The sequence below is a fragment of the Nothobranchius furzeri genome, chromosome 6 (genome assembly GCF_043380555.1).
Source record: "Nothobranchius furzeri strain GRZ-AD chromosome 6, NfurGRZ-RIMD1, whole genome shotgun sequence".
Taxonomy (NCBI): Eukaryota; Metazoa; Chordata; class Actinopteri; order Cyprinodontiformes; family Nothobranchiidae; genus Nothobranchius; species Nothobranchius furzeri.
Genome location: NC_091746.1, coordinates 46,720,528 through 46,738,630, shown reverse-complemented (window position 1 = coordinate 46,738,630; position 18,103 = coordinate 46,720,528). Strand labels below are relative to the sequence as shown.

Genomic DNA, 18,103 nt, shown 5'->3' with positions numbered 1-18,103 from the left:
TCCACAATTTTTATTCTCTAGGCTGGGTCATCCTTGGCACATACCCTACATAAACAATATTTTTTTCTTTAGAGTTAAAGAAAATTTAGATTTTAGTATATTAGTCTATAATCCCCTCAGACTTGTTTTATACCAAGCAGGTAATTTGCTGTTGGGAACATCCAGAGCATCAGCCTGTTTCTTTTATCTTTAAGGCACACACGGCACCTTCTGCACTGCAGGATCTTTTCAGTGATTTTTTTTCTTATTTTTTCAGCCAATTCAACATGTTGAATTGAAGTTGGGTGCTTCAGGGAGAAAGATGGCTCTAATGGGCTGTTCAGGGTAACACACCGGTGCATATGACAGGAGGTGGCATCTTTCACTTTCGTCTCCTCAACATAAGCAACCCATCTCTTTCAAGAGCTGACAAAACTGAGGACCAAGTGGTAACCACATTGTCTGCTTCCCCCCCAAAAATGTGATTTTCTCTAATTTAAGCCACACACGTTCAGCTGCTGGCTTTAGCTTGGGGCCATTATGTGTGCATTTGCAGGTACAGATCATCCATTACAGCTAGCAGGTTTAAGAGGTCTTTGACGTGTTTAGAGAGTCATTTTTTGCCCAAACTCAGATAATCCTTTGCCCTGTTTGTAAAGCGTCTCTGAGTGTCCTAAAAAGTGCTATTTGAGATTGATGCATTATTGTTATTAACGTGAGAATAATCAGAATGAAGGTATATTATTACTGCCTGTTTTAAATAATGGCTTGGTTCATTTAAGCTTTAATATAGGTTTAAGTCCCAGCTGATGACAGAATTTGAAAGACAGGTGTCAAACTCCGGTCCTCGAAGGCCACTATACCACATTTTTTAGTGTTTTTTATCCTGTTTCTACACACCTGATTTCAATCAGCAAGTGATTAACAGGCTTCTGGTGAACCTGATGAGCTGCTGAACAGGTGAATCAAGTGTGTTGGAACAGGGAAACAACAAGAAGATGCAAGATATTGGCCCTCGAGGACCGGAGTTTGACCCCTCTCATGTAGCAGAACTACGTTTCTGTTTTTCCTCCCTCTCTTTAAACTGGATTAGCTTGGTGGATCTTAAACACAACAAGGTGTCATTTACTATTAGGCATATTTTATATTATTTAATTTTGCGTCAAAAACTCTGCAAATCAATGCCACGTTGAAGGTGTGTTTAATCAAACTGACCTTTATGGAAATGAAAACTGTCCATCAAATTGGTTTTAGAGCGACAGTAAAAAATAAAAATGTTGCTACATTTACAAAAAAAAAAAAAAAAAGGTTTGTAGCAACAGGTCATTTATGTGTGATACCGCATTATAAAAAAGTCACACTCTTGCTAAGAAACAGGTTCACTGACAAGTTATACAGATTGTTTTGGTGACGGGACACCAAAACAAGCAGTGAAACACACAGCTGCCACTCAAAGGAAATGGATGTAATGGATGAGCGACATCTGTTGAATTTTAAAGGGAAGCAAGACTGACTTTATTAATGCATGTTAGGGAAGTGTGTTTGGTTCATTTATTACACTGCCTGCACACTTTACGAACGCTGGCTTCTTGCACCGTTATGTGTTATTAAGTTAATCCAGGGTCTAATGCTATTTACAGGAACTTGATTTTGATTGAACAATCTTTACATTTTTATTGTCCCAAAGGGAAACTGTCTTGCAGCCAAGTACACATAAAAAGAACAAAACGCACAGAGCCACAAAACCATAAGACTAAAATAAGTTGAGAAACTATCTTTCCTACTTATGTTTCTAACAGATGTTCATCAGTATATTTTAATGGAGTCATTGACTTGAGGGAATCTGCCGGGTTTCATTAAGTAGGGAATGTTTAACTATTTGGCATAATGACCTAAACTCAGTGCTCTGATAAGTAGGTTACATTGGAATGTTTACTTTAGAAAGTGCCTTGAGATAACTCCTGTTGTGATTTAACGCTGTATAAATAAAATTAGCTGAATTGAGTAATTTTGTGCAAATTCAGCAGACACATTGCACAAGGAATAGGACTCGTTTTTTCCTTCTAGACTTAAAAAAGGGGACTCTTAAGCCTAGGGCACACCGGAGACAGACGCGCCTCACCGTCATTTTAAATAGAAGCCATTATAGTTACTGAGAGTGGCTACACAGGGAGCGCAGCGCCGCGTCCCAGAAGCGCTGTGCCAAGGCGCTGAAGATGGATGCCAGTTCGATTTCAGGCGCTGCGTGTTTACAACAATGCTGAAAGGCGCGATGAATCCTGTGTGACCATTTGACATCCCAAAACCGTGCATTTGTCTCCAGTGTGCCCCAGGCTTAACCCTTTCTTTTCACCAGCCGTGAAAGCAGTCTTGTAACGTAATAGCGGTGTAATGAACCTGTCGTTACATTTAATTAGAAACCATAGAATGTGAAATATCATGAAATATGAAATATCACCTTCCATGATAGTACATGAATGTTAAGTGACAGTGTGATGTAGATCTGTCAGGATTTGCTAATCCTAGAGTTCATCGTCTATTTTCTATCAGAAGCTAATGCAGAAGATAGGTGTAGGAGACTATTTTCTTGTTCAGCCTGCATGAAAAACTCAGAGTGAGTTGTTATAATCAGAAATAATAATAAAAATGAGGTTTTTCAGTAATCCACACCTTTAAAATCCACAAATCCCAACATTTCTAAGTAAAGTGACACAACAATTGAGTTGCTCATTTAAAGTTTCCAAGATAGAACTAAGAGTTTAAAGTTCAAAAAGCTAAGAGAGAACTCATTTATCAGGACATATTTATAGGCTGCCCTTATGCACACTTTAAAACGCTTTGAAAATAGATGCTGCGTGTTACTATAGTGATCTTTACAATGTCTCTTGGGCTTTAGCTGTGGAATGCAGGCAGCTGGTGTGTCTACGCGCACACACACACACACACACACACACACACACACACACACACACACACACACACACACACACACACACACACACACACACACACACACACACACACTCACACACACACACACACACATACAAACGCAAATACATACCAAACCTATACACAGAAGCTTCTGTGTGTCCATCTCAATATGTGGTCACTTCTATTTTAAACTAGACCCTAAAGGAGCAGGGATCCATTCTTAACACGAACATGAATTCAAATGCAAATGAAGTTCAGCGCAGACGGTGGAATACACCACAATTCACACAATAATGAGTGCCCCTTGTATTTCTGCGGACTGTTAGTGTCTCATTAAATTCACTTGAAAGGAAGTTGAGTATCAACGCCACACTGGAGAAAGTAAGTCTAATTGCCAGTGATAGCCGGATAGAGATGCAGCTTATCTCTGCCACCAACTCAATCTCTCTCTTGCCTGCACTCCTGTAAATCTCTTCAGTTCGCCTGGACCTTCAGAGAAATGGGATCGTGAACACATAACTTATACATGCCACAAAGCTGACTCCAAAGAAGATAAGCAATCAACCTAATCGCTTTTCGTTTTTTCAATCATCTGCTCTGCTTGCAGAGAGGCAGCACTTTAAAGAGACAAGCGATGAGATCACAGCTATAACGGTGACCGTTGCATACAAACGCTGGCAATCACGAAGCAACAACATGCATGCACACAAAAACCACATTTAGTATAACTCCACCAGCTTCTGCAAGTAATTTCAGAGTAGCTTTGTTGTTGCTCTTTGGGTTTTCTTGATCCAGCTATTAAAGGAGTCTATTGGCAGCTGACTTGGCAAAGCTATAGATTATTTCAGGCGACGGCGCATGAGCCAGCACAACACCAAAAACCGCCGTAATTACAAGATCTAGTTGGCTTTTTGAATGGAAACGGCAACCAGAGCCTTGATGTGGTCGAGGACAAGAAGGAAGGCGAGGCTCAGCGAGTTAAAATAGAACTGCCCACATGGAGTTGATTTGAGGTTTTCTATATGGGGAGCCTCGGAGAGAGCCTGCACAAGTGGTGAAGTCAGTTCAAGCCAATGGAAAGCGAACATTGCAACTTTTTTTTACTATTGTAGAAAACAATCCTCACTTTGTCATGATATTAAATGTAAAATCAAGCAAGTTTGTGAGGATTATGTTTAAAAATTTAATGCAAAAATCAAATCATTAAAATTCTTTAGTCACTTCAGCTTTTTCCTGCAAAGTGCACATCATTTATAAACTTCCCTAGAGGATGCTTTAAACTTCTAATTAGCCTCAGTAAATCTGCATTTCACTTTGACAGTTGCAGAAAATAAAAGCCGGAATTTTTCAACATCTCAGCGCTATGACTTCTACTTTGCTTCTTTACTCCCTTTTTTCAGTTAAACATCCTTGTACAGTTAGCCCTTTTCCATTTTCCTCTGAGATAAACAGAGTCGAGTATTCTGATGTGGTACATGGTCATCCGTGGGTTCTATTTTGGATCTTTTTTTTTCCTAAAACGTTTTCCACCATCTCATCTGAGGGTGTCAAATACTGTTTTACAGTCAAAGCCTGTGGAGTCACTTAGATACACCCGAAACGCCATTTTCACACATCAGATACATGACATTGCTGGCCTCACCAACCTGCAGAAGCAACACTTTCAGGTGATTCACACACTGATCACTTTAGTGTAAATGCTTCCTTCTCATACATGCATGCGAATGTGACAAAAATATACGCCATATCCATTTTTCAGAGTGATGGTTTATCAACATGTCACATCATCAATACAAATCCTTTTAGCTTGCCAAGTGTGCATTAGTTGAGTAAAACACAACTGGAATGAATTGAATCAGCTGAAAATAAAACTTTTGAAAAGGTTTATACTTACAGAAGACACAGTCTTGCATTTTTCAAAGCTGCAGTGCATTCCTGTAAATGTCCCATTAAGCATGTTTGAGTTTAAAAAACATCTAAACAGCTTTTTAAAACTGTTATCATTTTAAAAATATTTTTAATTAAAATAAAAGCAAATGAGAATCTTTAAAGTATCAGAGTGGAGGCAGTTTATCCACACAGATCATGAGTTTATCTGGTTGTAGCATTAAATAAATATTTGTTTGTTACTACTTATAATAATTATAGTATAATGAAATGCTTCATTAATCTGTGCACACTGAATCGATGTTATGTTGTGTGTGTCTATTAGAACCTGCCATGTGTTCAACATGTATTGACGACAAGGTCCTCACACTTGCATCCATCCACACAATAAACAAGTACGGTTATGCTAGACTACAACACATAACTTGCCCTTTTTACCAGTCAGGACATCCAATATCAAAGAAGGTGTGTTTCTGCGTTGTCTTGGTAAAACATCTCCAAACTTGTCAGCCTCTGATTGGCTGTGCAAATCATAACATCAAATCCTTAAAACTAGATCATTCTGAGAGATTTGACAGTTTTAGAGAATTGCTCAGACCGGCCACCTGTAGCAAAACCTCTTTAACCATCAAAGATTTTGACACGTCGTCAAAACCTTTTTGCACCTGCAAAGCTGATGAGCAAACAGTTCCTGCAGAAACAAAGCTGATATTGTTAGACTCCTTAAGAGTCCGCCAGACGCACGGTTCCATCCAGCTGTTGTGACCCGAGACATCTCTGAACTTAAGAGTTGGTAGCATGGTATTCTACAGCCCTCTGGTGCCAGAGGTCAGCCGACCCCTGCGACTTTCGGATCCACCAAGATGGTCTCTCCAAAACGGGTGAGGTAGACATGACAGATTGCGTCTGAATGTTTTTCTGATGATAACAACTTTATAGCTTTGAGCAAACCAAATTCTTTTCACCAGAACTCAGCTTATTTTAATAAGGAAGCTCTGACTGACATCACATTCACACACAGGTGCCTTCCTCACGTTTAGTTACATCCACTCACCGTACATGCTTAATTAATCAGTCATGTTTTAAATTGTTTGTAAAATAAATTCTTACTTTTATAAACCTGACTCCTTCTTGAAGTAACACGAAGTGGGGTTGATCACTGAAAAAGCAAAGAACCTAGATCTTCTGAATTAAATCCTAGAATATTCTGATTAATTACAATAAAGACCTCACAGGTTAATATTTTATATTTATATAGAATATTACATTTTCCTGGTTATAACAAATAAAATCATCAAATTTGCCTCCGCCATATGGTTATTCCTGCAAACAGATATCCTAAACTCAGTTTTGTGTTATAAACATCATTGCGTGTGAGCACTCTTTACTGATCTTAATAATATTTAACCCTCAGAATAGCGCTACGCCCTCTGTTGTCCTGGTGGGGAATTGTTTTGCAACAATCAGCTGGAAAAGTCAGAGCAAAACGTGTCTGTCAGTTCTTGTGCATCTGTCCCTTTTGGAGCTGACAGAGAAGTATAAATTAGGCATTACCCGTTGTAACTAAAACCTTTCTCTGACAATCACACACAAGCACGCACACACAAACTGCAGGACGATAAACAACGATGAGCTCATGTTTTTCTACTAATTTGACTTCATATTCATGTTGAAGCAAATATTTCTGGAACAGAGTAGAGCTGAAACAAACTAAGAGGTTTTGGATATCATCATTTCCTTGGTTGGTGGTGCTTTTAAGCTCGCCTCCTCCCACAGATAAAGCCTTTTTTAAAACTATGGTTCAACTGTGTTGGAATCGTAATACAACTCAAATGAGGTGAAGCCATAGGGAAGGTTCACATTAGAAATCAGGAGCTAAGTGTCACCATGCCAATGTGGTATGACCAATTAGAATTCATGTTAATAAATGTGGTATCTATTTTAATCCGTTTTTTCAACAGGTTGATGTTAAACTATTTATAAAACAGATTTAGGCAAAGACCAGCATTTAAATCAAAGTTTTTCATATCTGGTATCTTAACACAATTTACTAAATAATAATAACCTAAATAAATGAGGTTATAAAGATTAAATGGTTATCGAAGGGGATATCCTGGATTAAATGAGGGCTGCAGAGTCTAAATCTTGTCTATAAGTCACCCAAGGTAAGGTCTTGATTTCTGCAAGTACACCATGTCTCCAATCATACTGCAGCTTTTAATAAACAAAAAAGATGTGGCACCACATAAACCACCCACATAAACCAGTCACACCATAACATTTCCTTGCAAGCTGACAAACGTGGTTCACTTTCCTCTGTTGGCTTTTGTTAGAAGCTGTTGAAAGTATTGATGTTCAGATAAAGAGTGGATCTTCAGCTGCAGCTGAAAAGATTAAAAATAAAGTTTTCTTTTGTTATTTGGATCAACGACTGAGAGGGAAAACTGACTCCGAACAGCAGGTAATGTGTTGCAGTTCAAACCATGCAGAAAGCACTTTTGAAGGACACCGCTCAGTGTTTCATTATTAATTTAGTTTTGTCCGATTTGTCTAAACTAGTAGAGAAGCTGATCTTTTGTCAGATGGGTTTGATTTTTCTGGGAATTAATTAAAGTGAAATGACACCAAGAGGATAATTCAGACATAATACTGAAGCTCAGATGCTGTCAGATTAATGAGATGTTCTGCATGGGTGACAGGAGCAAAGTGACCTTTGACCCCATTCACACATGGGACGACCTATCTGTGCCTTGCCTCATTGATCACGAGAGTAAGTGCATTCAGGAGTTTTTTATTTATGAACAAGTGACAAGTGGGGGTGTGTGTGCAGGAACTAGGGTCAGAGACGAAGTTAGAGTTAGTTTTTCTTTTGCTGTTCACTTTTACTCTCTGACTTTATAAGGGATGCTAATCTATAAACATCAAAGCATCGTAAGGACTATCCTCTTTGCAGTTCTCTCGTGATTTTTAACAGTTGTCACATCCAAGGTCAAAGGTCAAAGTTTTTAAGTAGCACATTTTTAACAGTTCACACTACCCCAAAGTGTTGCACAACAGAACACAAACAATAAAAACATCAAAGGACTAAAAATGTGGTTAAAATAAAAACAAGAGACAAAGAAAAACCAGTCCAAAGAACCAAAAGTTTAAAACCATCCAAAGGATTAGAAAAAATAAAAGTCGGTTCTGTTGGAACTGACTTTTGGTAGCTGTGCACCACAAACTGAACAAAAGAAGTGCTAAACTAAAGGGGCTGTTATTTACAGACAGATTTATTTTTCTTTAATGTCGGATATTTTGACTGATAAATCGTTGAGAGTTAAATTGAGAGCATACCAGTCCACTAAAAGCATTGTATTATTATTTTGATTGTTTTTATGGTTTTAATACATTCGCAGTCTACGTTTTATTATTGTAAGAGATTTTTCCTCTAATTGTTCATGTAACCCTTGAGCAGTGAAATATCCCAAATTTTGGAGAAACAGGACTGCTGATGTGGTAATACTTTAAAACTTTGATTGTGTTTATTAGTGTTTTCTTGTTTATTTATTGCATCTTTCTTCTATCCATCCATCCATTTTCATCCGCTCATCCGAAGTCGGGTCGCGGGGGCAGAAGCCTAAGGCGAGAGGCCCAGACTTCCCTCTCCCCAGCCACTTGGGCCAGCTCCTCCCGGGGAATCCCAAGGTGTTCCCTGGTCAGGTGTCCTGGGTCTACCTTTAGGTCTCCTCCTGGTTGTACGTGCCCGGAAAACCTCCCCAGGGAGGCGTCCAGGAGGCATCCTGACCAGATGCCCGAGCCACCTCAACTGGCTCCTCTCGATGTGGAGGAGCAGCGGGTCTACTCTGAGCCCCTCCTGAATGACCGAGCTTCTCACCCTATCTCTAAGGGAGAGCCCAGCCGCTCTAATGGCTTTAGTGCGCAAGAGGAAGATGAGAGCGAATGACTTTTTCTGGTAGGCAAGTGTGTTTTATTTACTAACCAGGCATGTTTTGTGTGCAGTTTTTATTTTCTAATCATCCAGGGCTTATTAATGCTGTGTCAGCGCTGTTCTTTTCTTCTAAACATGCATGCAAATTACCGGTGTCAGTTCTGTTTTTATTTTATAACCATCCAGAAACATGAATGCTATCAGTGCTGTTTTCTTTTCTAAACTTGCAGGCACGTTCACCCGTGTTTAAAATTTGTTTTGTTGAATTAAAACAACAAAGAAAAACCTCCGTGTAGCGTCTTTCTGTCTAATTATCTTATGTTATGGCCATACATGCACCGGAGACCTGCATGTGGCTGCTGCACCGTGGCTTGTATTCGAGTGCGGCGTATGTGTAGAAAACCTTTTTTTTTTGTTGGTGCGGCTTATATTGATGTGCGCTCTATAGTCTGGAAATTACGGTATGTCTGATCTCTGAATTGTGTGTACTGAAACTCTAATTTCCCTCTGGGATAATAAAGTATTTTTGAATTTAATTGAATTTAATTTAATTTACTCAAAAAAAAATCTGAATTGAGCATCAAGGCCTGCAGTGAATGTAGCCTTAGAGTGACCGATCATATGTCAAAAAGAACAAGCATTCCATGGTTTCTCAGCGAACGAGAACTTGAAAAAATTTTTTTACAGCTTGTGTTGAACATTTAAGCCAAAGTTACAACAGCAACCTAAGTTTCATAAGCAATTTTTGAATTTCAGCTTTTGGTTTGAGTTGGACATTTTAACTTATTTCACAAACAAAGGCCAGCTCTGACGGTAAAACCACTTCAGTCCTGACTCTGACCATTTTAAGGGTCAGACTGGATTACACAGCATGATAACCCTGAAAACATATCTGATTATATAAGCAGAAGCCATGGTCAGAGTCAAGTCTTTAGGTACATCAGAAAGAAAAAGATATGAATTCACAGTGTTGAAAAGATGAGGCCAGTAATATATGACCTGCAACCCCCAGTTTCTTATATCAAGTTTAAACTGCGGTTTCATCTGAATCTACCAGCTGGTTTCACATAACGGGGAAAAAACATCATGGAGAAGTGCTCCCACACCAAGGCATTACAGAGACAGGGCCCGTAAGATTCTCGCTCAGTTTGCCTTTAAGGTTATCAAAGACTGACATTCTCAGAAACTTACAAGTCTCCAGAGATACTTTAAACTCAGCAAAGCTGCGCTGACAGATTGGACAGGAAATGTTTAGAAGGATGGGCTGATTTCAACAGGATCTCACTCTTGCTGAGGAGCTGAAAATGTGCTATGTTTTACATGCGGAGCTGTCTCCCCATCATTCGTCAGCACGCTGTGATTTATTCCATCCTATTCTGTAGCAATTCTCTGTATTACGTGCATAAAATATAAGGACACGTGTTCTGTTTGACAAATTGAAAGGTCAGGGTGTGATGCTAAATGCTAAAGTCATAAAATGATTAAGTTCTTTAACACAATTACTTAAATGCATTTAGGCTCTAAAGCTAAAAACCCTTTTCTCTTTGAGCCCTCATTATTTCTAGGCTCTCTAGGTGTAATCAGAAGAAGCATGGTGCACTAAGACTTCAGTCTGGGTTGTCAGAAGAAAACTAAAGGAAGTAGGCTAAAGAAAAAGCTGAGGAAACAGAAACTAATGCTGGTGAAATTTGCACTGTAGAAAGGCAAAGGCAGAGCTAATGAGGAGTGGTGGCAGTGGAGCTGAGCAGGGTAGTTGCATGAGAGTTCGGTATTATGAGGTCTAGTGGGGAAGGGAGAAGATGAGAGAGTGCTGGTAGAAGTGGGTGGAGGAGGGTGGCTTGGAATTGGGGTTTCCTTTATCCCTCCCTCCTTCTCTACTCAATGGACAGACCAGATGGTGTTCTCATTGAGGAAATTATGGAGCAAAGAGGAGAATTAGAAGCAGCCTGGCCGGGAATGGTTTTCCCCTTAGGCGTTACACCACACATTCATTTGCTTTTCTTCCTTATTACACATGCAAAGAGCAAAAATCAGACAAACTCAATATTCTTCCCTGAAAGAGATTTTATACTATCAAAACATTTCCCCAAGTTTTCACAGGATCAAATGGATATCGAGGTCTTTTCAGCAGCAGCTCATGTGTTCCCCTCAGGTTATTTAGAGACCCCGTTTACATGTAGGTGACAGACACTGAGGTAGGTGGAGGACGGTGCAAGTATTAAAGTACCGTAATGTAACATCGTCCCGTCTAACGTGCGGTGTTTGTAGAAAACAAACCTGCTTTGAAATCTGTTGAAACTGTAGGAAGTTATGATGTTTGGATTTGCAGATGAACCAGACAGAGTTTTAGATGTGTCAGGAGATGCAGCTGCTCTGCACAAATTGAAAGGTAATGAAGCAGAAAAAGTGCAGTCTGGTTAAAATACAACATATTTAATTATTTTTGTAGGTGGAGTGAAAAATATTAACGTCTCAGACTTTTATTTCCTTTGTCAGAAACCTCAGTGGCAGCAATTTTCTAGGGGTGGCAATGGCCACCCCTGGCCACCCCTTGGGGGCACCCTTGCCTTTCCGACAAGCTTTTTTTTTCTTTTTTTAGCAATAACGTGTTTTACCAGATAAGATTAACAACAGGTTTTGTCATCTTATTTAGGGGTGAGAATTGATGCAGCCCTTAGATATGATGCACAAATAAACATTGTTCAGGCAAGCTTTGTAAATCTGAGACGGCTATCTAAGATAAAGCCTGTCCTGTCCAGAGTAAACAGTAGTGCTTTTATCATGTCCTGCATCGACTAATGTAATGCGTTGTATGCTGGACTGAGTCAGGCTACTGCACGACTCCAGCTAGTCCCAAACTCTGCTGCGAGATTTGAGACTGGGACCATAAGGAGAGACCACATCACACCAGTTCTAACTTATCTGCACTGGCTCCCAGTGTTTATCGGGCTAGATTTAAGATCCCCCTCCATGTTTTCAGGGTGCTGCAGGGCAGTGCTCCCCCATATCTTGCTGAACTGGTGCAGTGGCGTGTCCCCACTCAGGCCCTTCACTCTGCTGAGCAGGAGTTGACTTCCCTCTCCCCAGCCATTTGGGCCAGCCGAGAGACTTATAGTCTCTCCAGCATGTCTCGCGTCTTCCTTTAGGTCTCCTTTCTCTTGAACATGACGGGAAAACCTCACCAGAGAGGCATCCGGGAGGCTTCCTAACTAGATGCTCGAACAAGCTGAACTAGTTTCTTTTTTTTACTAATTAGCTCCACATAATATTTCATTTTAGGTTTAAGAAATGTTTAATGTCATTATTTTGAGAACTACACTCAAAAAGTAATTGTCTGAATAAAATATACATTTAAAAATAAATCAACACAATGCTGTGATCAAAATAAAGCTATTATGGTATCATTTATCAAACAGCTGTCTATTAAAAACTCATACCTCTATTTTATCATTTTTGTATAAATCAACTATGAGTCACCCTTCACATCTGTTTATGGACTTATGAAAAAGTGTCACGTAGTTAACTTATTTGAAAAGACAGATGTTTTATTAGTTTATTGAAAATGTTTTTGTTTGTTTGGAGATCTGAGGTTTTTGTCAGGTTTGGTCAGCATCAGCATTAACCCTCTCAGGCTCAAAATACGTTTTGATTAAAGGACGAACAACTAAGCCCTTCAGGGGTACTTCTGAGTTAAAAAAATGCTCATGAAATATGTATGTGGAGTAACCAGGTAGGTAGGTTTGCAACGCCTGCCTCCAGAGGGTTAAGGGTTGAGTTGGGTTAAGTTCATTCAGTTAGGAATTCTCTTTTTTCGATGTTAACTGCAAAATAATAAAGTTAACTTAGTTTGGCTGAGATCTAAATGAGTTAAGGGTTTGGGTTCACACGTGAACATTTAACAAACTCAGAATTAGTTTTTTGTGCAGATATATTTCTGTCAAGTCAGCCCAACAAGATCCTTGGTGATTCTTTTAAAGCTTGTTCTTCTTTATTCTGTCTTTATTCTTCTTTTTCCCAATTTATTTAGCATCTTTCTGGCATCAAATTCAATGTTTTCTAAATTTGGAAAAGTTGGTCAGTAGTGACGCTGACCCCCCTGAAATAAAATCAGGATTTTTATTTATTTTTTATTTCTTTGCAGTGCTCCATAGATCTTTTCAGTGTTTCTGAAAAAGGAATTTTCAACAAAGCAGCAACTTATGGAAGCCCTTTCACCTCCGACCCTATTAACTATGGCACCAGGCACAATGATGAACCAAACCTTTGATGCTTTTAAACTTTTATACCCTTTCATCCATGCCATGTCATGCAATTATATTTTTAAACTAATTTATTGGTAGAATATGTACCAGGAAGGGAAGTTATGACCCTTGTGATTTCCGTCTGAGCCATTTAAACAAGACCGGTTCTGTTTCTGGAAGCAAACAGGAACTCAGTTCTTCCATGCTGGAGCTGAAAACAGCCGCCATGGATAAAATGGCACTATAAGTGGAACACACACAGCACAGCCAACGTGTAAACGGGAGTTCCCTCGTGTGCTGAAAAGCTCAAATTGGTTCTTTGTAAATGATGCACTGAGCTAGATGTTGTAAATTTGGAAACTTGATGCCTCGAAGCTGTGCTTAAGTTTGTACAGCAGTTAATTATGGTCACTGTGTTGAGTGGTTAAAAAGAGAAGCGGATACGTCAAGAGCTGTAGCTCGACTAAAAGCCCTGTCACGGCTTTGAAGTGCGGTGGGACCATGGAGCACCAGAGCCAGATATCAGGACACGCTTCCGTGAGTGGGTGACTGTCGAATCCCACATGCGGGGCAGTTAGGAACACAAATGGGATGAGATGTGAGAGGCCACCAAAACCCTTGACAACCAATTATCCACCTGTTTTCAACAGCTGAGGGCAGTTTCATCAACATGGTGGAAAGTTGCATTTAAAAGTCAATCAGATAGTCACGGGGGAGAAGGGCACACATCTGTCAGTCTATAGCCCTAAAACCACAGAAGAATAAAAAAAACACCCATTAAACTCCACTAACAGCAAGAGAAACACATGAAAAACAATTAGCCACGATACAAACTGTGAGTTAACAACGTTTTTAGGGTTGTGATCTTTTAATTCAATTCAATTCAGTTCAAAAGTACTTTATTAATCCCAGAGGGAAATTGATTAAATGGGCACATCCATCATGAACATATGATTATTTTGATTTTATTGGTAAAAAAAAAACAACAACATGAGTTTCAGTGTTTATGTCATGTCTGTGTCTGCGTCTCACCTCATGTGTCTCCTTTTGTCCTCATTCGTCTCTAGGTGCTCCTTTTGTGTCTTCTAGCGCCCTCATGTGTCTCCTGGTGTTCCCCATTTGCCCTCTAGGTTCCTCAGACTTCCCTCTCCCAGGTCCTGTGCTCTCTTGGCCCCCTCTTAGCCACGCCCCTGTAGTTTCTTTCTGTAGTGTTTTCCTTTAGTGTCTGCTTCCCCTTAGTATATTAGTTATGGCTCATGCCTTCTGGTCTTTTGTTTTTCTCTTAGGTCATTTTCCTTTGTTACAGCCTTTCAGTATTTAGTGTTTTTCCCACCAGTGCTTTCTTCCTCCTCCCTGTGTAAGTAATTGTGTTCACCTGGTCCCTCTCCCCACACACCTGCAATTCATCTCCCTCTCATCTTTCCAGTCTATATAAGCCCTGTCTTGTCTCTGTGTGGTTGTCGGCCCATTGTATTGTTGTCAGCGTTTGTTCGTGCTCTAGTTGAGCTTTGTGTCTCTAGTCTTTGGTGCTCTATGTGAGCTTACGGTGTCCTGTGTTCCAGGACTTTTGGATTTTTGGCTCGCTGCCTGTGGATTTATTTTGTTTCGTCCTGCCAAATAAAAGGATTTTTACTTTTTACCAACTCCTGCCTCTTGTCGTCTGGGTAATCTGCACTTTGGGTCCTAAACATCCCGGCACGTGACAGTTTAGGATAACGACTAAAAATGAACAAATAAAAACTAAACAGGTGCTCGATAAACTAAAAAAAAATACAAATAAATAATAGCAATCTCAAACACTCATTTATAGATATAATCTTAACACCATCATTATCTTTTAAACAAATTTTTAAATCAACTTACTGTTAGAATTTTAAAATGACCGATCCGTTACCTCTAAAAGATTTAACATAAACTCCCTTTAAAAAGTGCTGAAATGTCCACAGCATATTAATAAATATTCAGCTCTGCCATTTTAAGCTGCTTTAAGCCTCCTGATTTGGTTCACAGGTTCCTAAATAAACGTGAGCAGCTGCTTCTTGCACAGGGGCTCAGACGAACCCGCTACTGTTAAATGGACTTGGGTGTGATTTGTAATGAGTCTTGAAAGTTTTCCAGCCAGATATTTTAGACCTTGTTGGAGTCCCCTCATCCAAACAGCAGGTATAATATTAGCAAGCATGTTAAAAACTTGTGTCAAACCAACTTTTCTTAATGAGAATCACTTTTATTTTTCATTTGCTCTGGTTACAAGTAGGTCACAAAAATGCATCATATGGAGGAAACATGGGTCAGCTCATGCTGATTTATGAAAGTGAAGAAGATAAATGTTTGTCTCCAAGAAGAACATTGTACAAGAATATGGGGGGGAACAAAAATACCTCCTCAGTGCTCCTCACTACAAGTCAAACCCTGGAGATGATGACACTCATGGAGGAAACAAGTGTGATGAATGGGAACTTTAAATAAGCTCTGAAGAAGAACTCTCTCTCTCTCTGTGTGTGTGTGTGTGTGTGTGTGTGTGTGTGCGTGCGTGAGCGTGCGCGTGTGTGTGTGTGTGTGTGTGTGTGTGTGCGTGCGTGAGCGTGCGCGTGTGTGTGTGTGCGTGCGTGAGCGTGCACGTGTGTGTGTGTGTGCCTCACTGTGTTTAGAGATCATCTTTGTTTCAACTCTATTTTCAAATGTAGATGCTCCTGCAAAACACTTCTTATTGCTCATTCAGCATATACAGGCGCCACCAGAACCAGGTAAATTTGTTTAAAAACAAGTGAATTCCCAAAAATCTGAGCTTGATCATCTGTGCTTCTGTAGAAACTCACCCCTGCTTTTGCAGCCTGGCCGTGTGTTCTTCACGAGACTTATTAAATGATGAAAAAAGACTTTATTCGTTGATATGATTTAAACTAAATGAGTGTTGCAAGACTATTTCTCATCATGAAAGATAAATGTAACGTTTGTCAAACTAAACTGCACAATTCTGCCCCCTGCTGATGTAACCTGGCGTCTGCAGTCTCCTTAAAATGTGAACTCTGGATCGCCTTTGGAGACTTAATGAAAAATCATCGTTATTACTTTAATATTTATATAACTAAATAATTGTGGTGAAGGTATATCTTTTGAACAGGATGTCATAAGGAATTATTACTAACCAGAAACTTGTTTTCTTTTCTAAATCAAAAGTTTTGACCTACTTCTATAAACATCAGTTATTTTCAGCTTTACAGCTAAATTGATTTGTAATTTAAACAATGAAGAGCCCAAGATTCTAATTCCCACGTCCAGCTCCAGACATGCTTCCTATTCACTAAAATCCAAGTCACATCCTGCAGGTTTGGAGTTAATATATTCTCGTAACAAGTTGTCACATAATTGGTGCAGCAGATCAGCTGCACCATCACATCGCATTTTAATCATCTACGTCTGACCCCATCAGATGGATGTCAGGGTTCCTCTTTAGGAGGATTTAGACTGAAAGAGGAAAGCAAGCCATATGGCTGAGGTTGTGCAGGAGATGAGCTCTTCCATTTGTCAGCAGCATGCTGGGGTCGATATTCCGCCTATGTTTATTTATTGCAAGCAACTACAAGAGTCATGATTCCAACTTTCACAAGCAACACTGCGCTCGTCCGACGCAGCTGGCAGATGGAGAGGACATCCAGAAGTAAGACAGAGTATCCAATAAAGCTTTTGCATTAAAATAAAACGTCATGCAGGCTCAGAGCGTGCATGAGATAACTGAAGAGAGAGAGAGCTTATCTTACCACCCCCGTGTCCAGCTGCTCGGTGGTCAGAGAGGGAGCCGCTCCGGTCAGGGGTAGAAACCACAACATTGGCACCAAAAGCAGCATCTCCGGCGAAATTATCCTCATCCTCTTGCGAAGAACCAGAAGCATCACGGCGCCCTATGACAGGCTGATCCTGCAGGGCGCAGACATCGACCCCGACGGCCGCATCCACTGAATAAATCTCCGGAAAATCAGCCCGATCAGGTCTACCTCACTGTGGAGCGCAAACACATAAAACACATGAACCCCGGCGGAGGTAGGGACGGCTGGGTGGAGGGACTCACAAGTTTGTGTCCTCACAAAACACACGTGTCCTCATCCGCTAAACGGGCGTAAGCAGAAGCAACAGATTGTGTACACTTTAGGGGAGGATGAATTAAGTCCGTTATATCCTAGCAGGCAGCGAGGCGCACGCGATCCACTCCTGACGGCGCAGAGATGAGCTCTGAGGAGCGACAGCAGCTGCGAGAGAGGGGTTCTGTCCCGAGCAGAGGTGCACGCGCCCGACGCACGCGAGAGAAAGGAGCGTACACACCAAACGCTTCAGAGGGATGGGGGAGGTGGGAAAGGGGGGAGTCCAGCGCGTTTCTCAGCTCCCGTGGAGGCTGCTGGATTCATGACGCGCGTACTGCGTAATTTGAGAGCCTAGAGGGGCAACAGGAGTTAAAGTCCAATTTGCAAGGGCGGAAATCCCATTTCAATTGGGGGGGGGGGGGGGGGGGCAATAAACAGTAAAACTTCAGAGAGTAATTTCTGGGGGGGACATGAAAAAAAATGCTCTCTACATACAACACTGTTTGTCCTTATAAGAGACTGACATGAGACTCTCTGCCTGTGCTCAAGTGACTGGACTTTGCCAAATGAAACCATTTAGAAGCAATTTCATAGGCATTTCATTTCTTTCTTATAGATGTCTTTATCAAAATGCAAGTTTCTACTTACGTTCTGGAGCATTAAAAAATGACCTGATGTCTGCTGTTTTTCGTTTCTCTGCCATTTCAACTGACCTGGTCTGCTGACAGTTGGATAGCAACACACACACAGATGGGATGTTGTCATTAGAACGGAGCTGGAGGATATTGATAAAAATAATATCTTGGCAATTTTGTACATCTCCATAAGCATCCTTTCTTTTTGTTTTCATTTCAATAACAAGACTGTGGCCTAAAACGGAATACGCAATGCAGAATAAAGATTTAAAAGTAGATCGTTAATAGTTGAAGCAACATGTCCTGAAATGACATGGCTAGCTGACCAACAGCTACATGTGTGGACGGACGAGAAGCATTAATTTTAAGTACTAAAACATATCTAACTTTTTCACAACAAAGAGAAAGAACATAAAT

The 18,103-nt window shown here is 40.3% G+C and overlaps 1 protein-coding gene across 1 annotated transcript in view; it reads right to left on the bottom strand.

The window, feature by feature from the left end:
• Positions 1–17,285, bottom strand: part of LOC107397033 (matrix metalloproteinase-17) — a 120,212-nt gene extending 102,927 nt beyond the window's left edge. The window contains exons 1-2 of the mRNA XM_015976904.3: positions 17,058–17,285; positions 16,734–16,971 (exon numbers count right to left, since the gene is read on the bottom strand). Coding sequence (XP_015832390.1) covers positions 16,734–16,865 — 132 coding nt within the window. The 5' untranslated portion in view covers positions 16,866–16,971; positions 17,058–17,285. The remainder of the gene's footprint in view (positions 1–16,733; positions 16,972–17,057) is intronic.
• Positions 17,286–18,103: the final 818 nt, after the last annotated feature.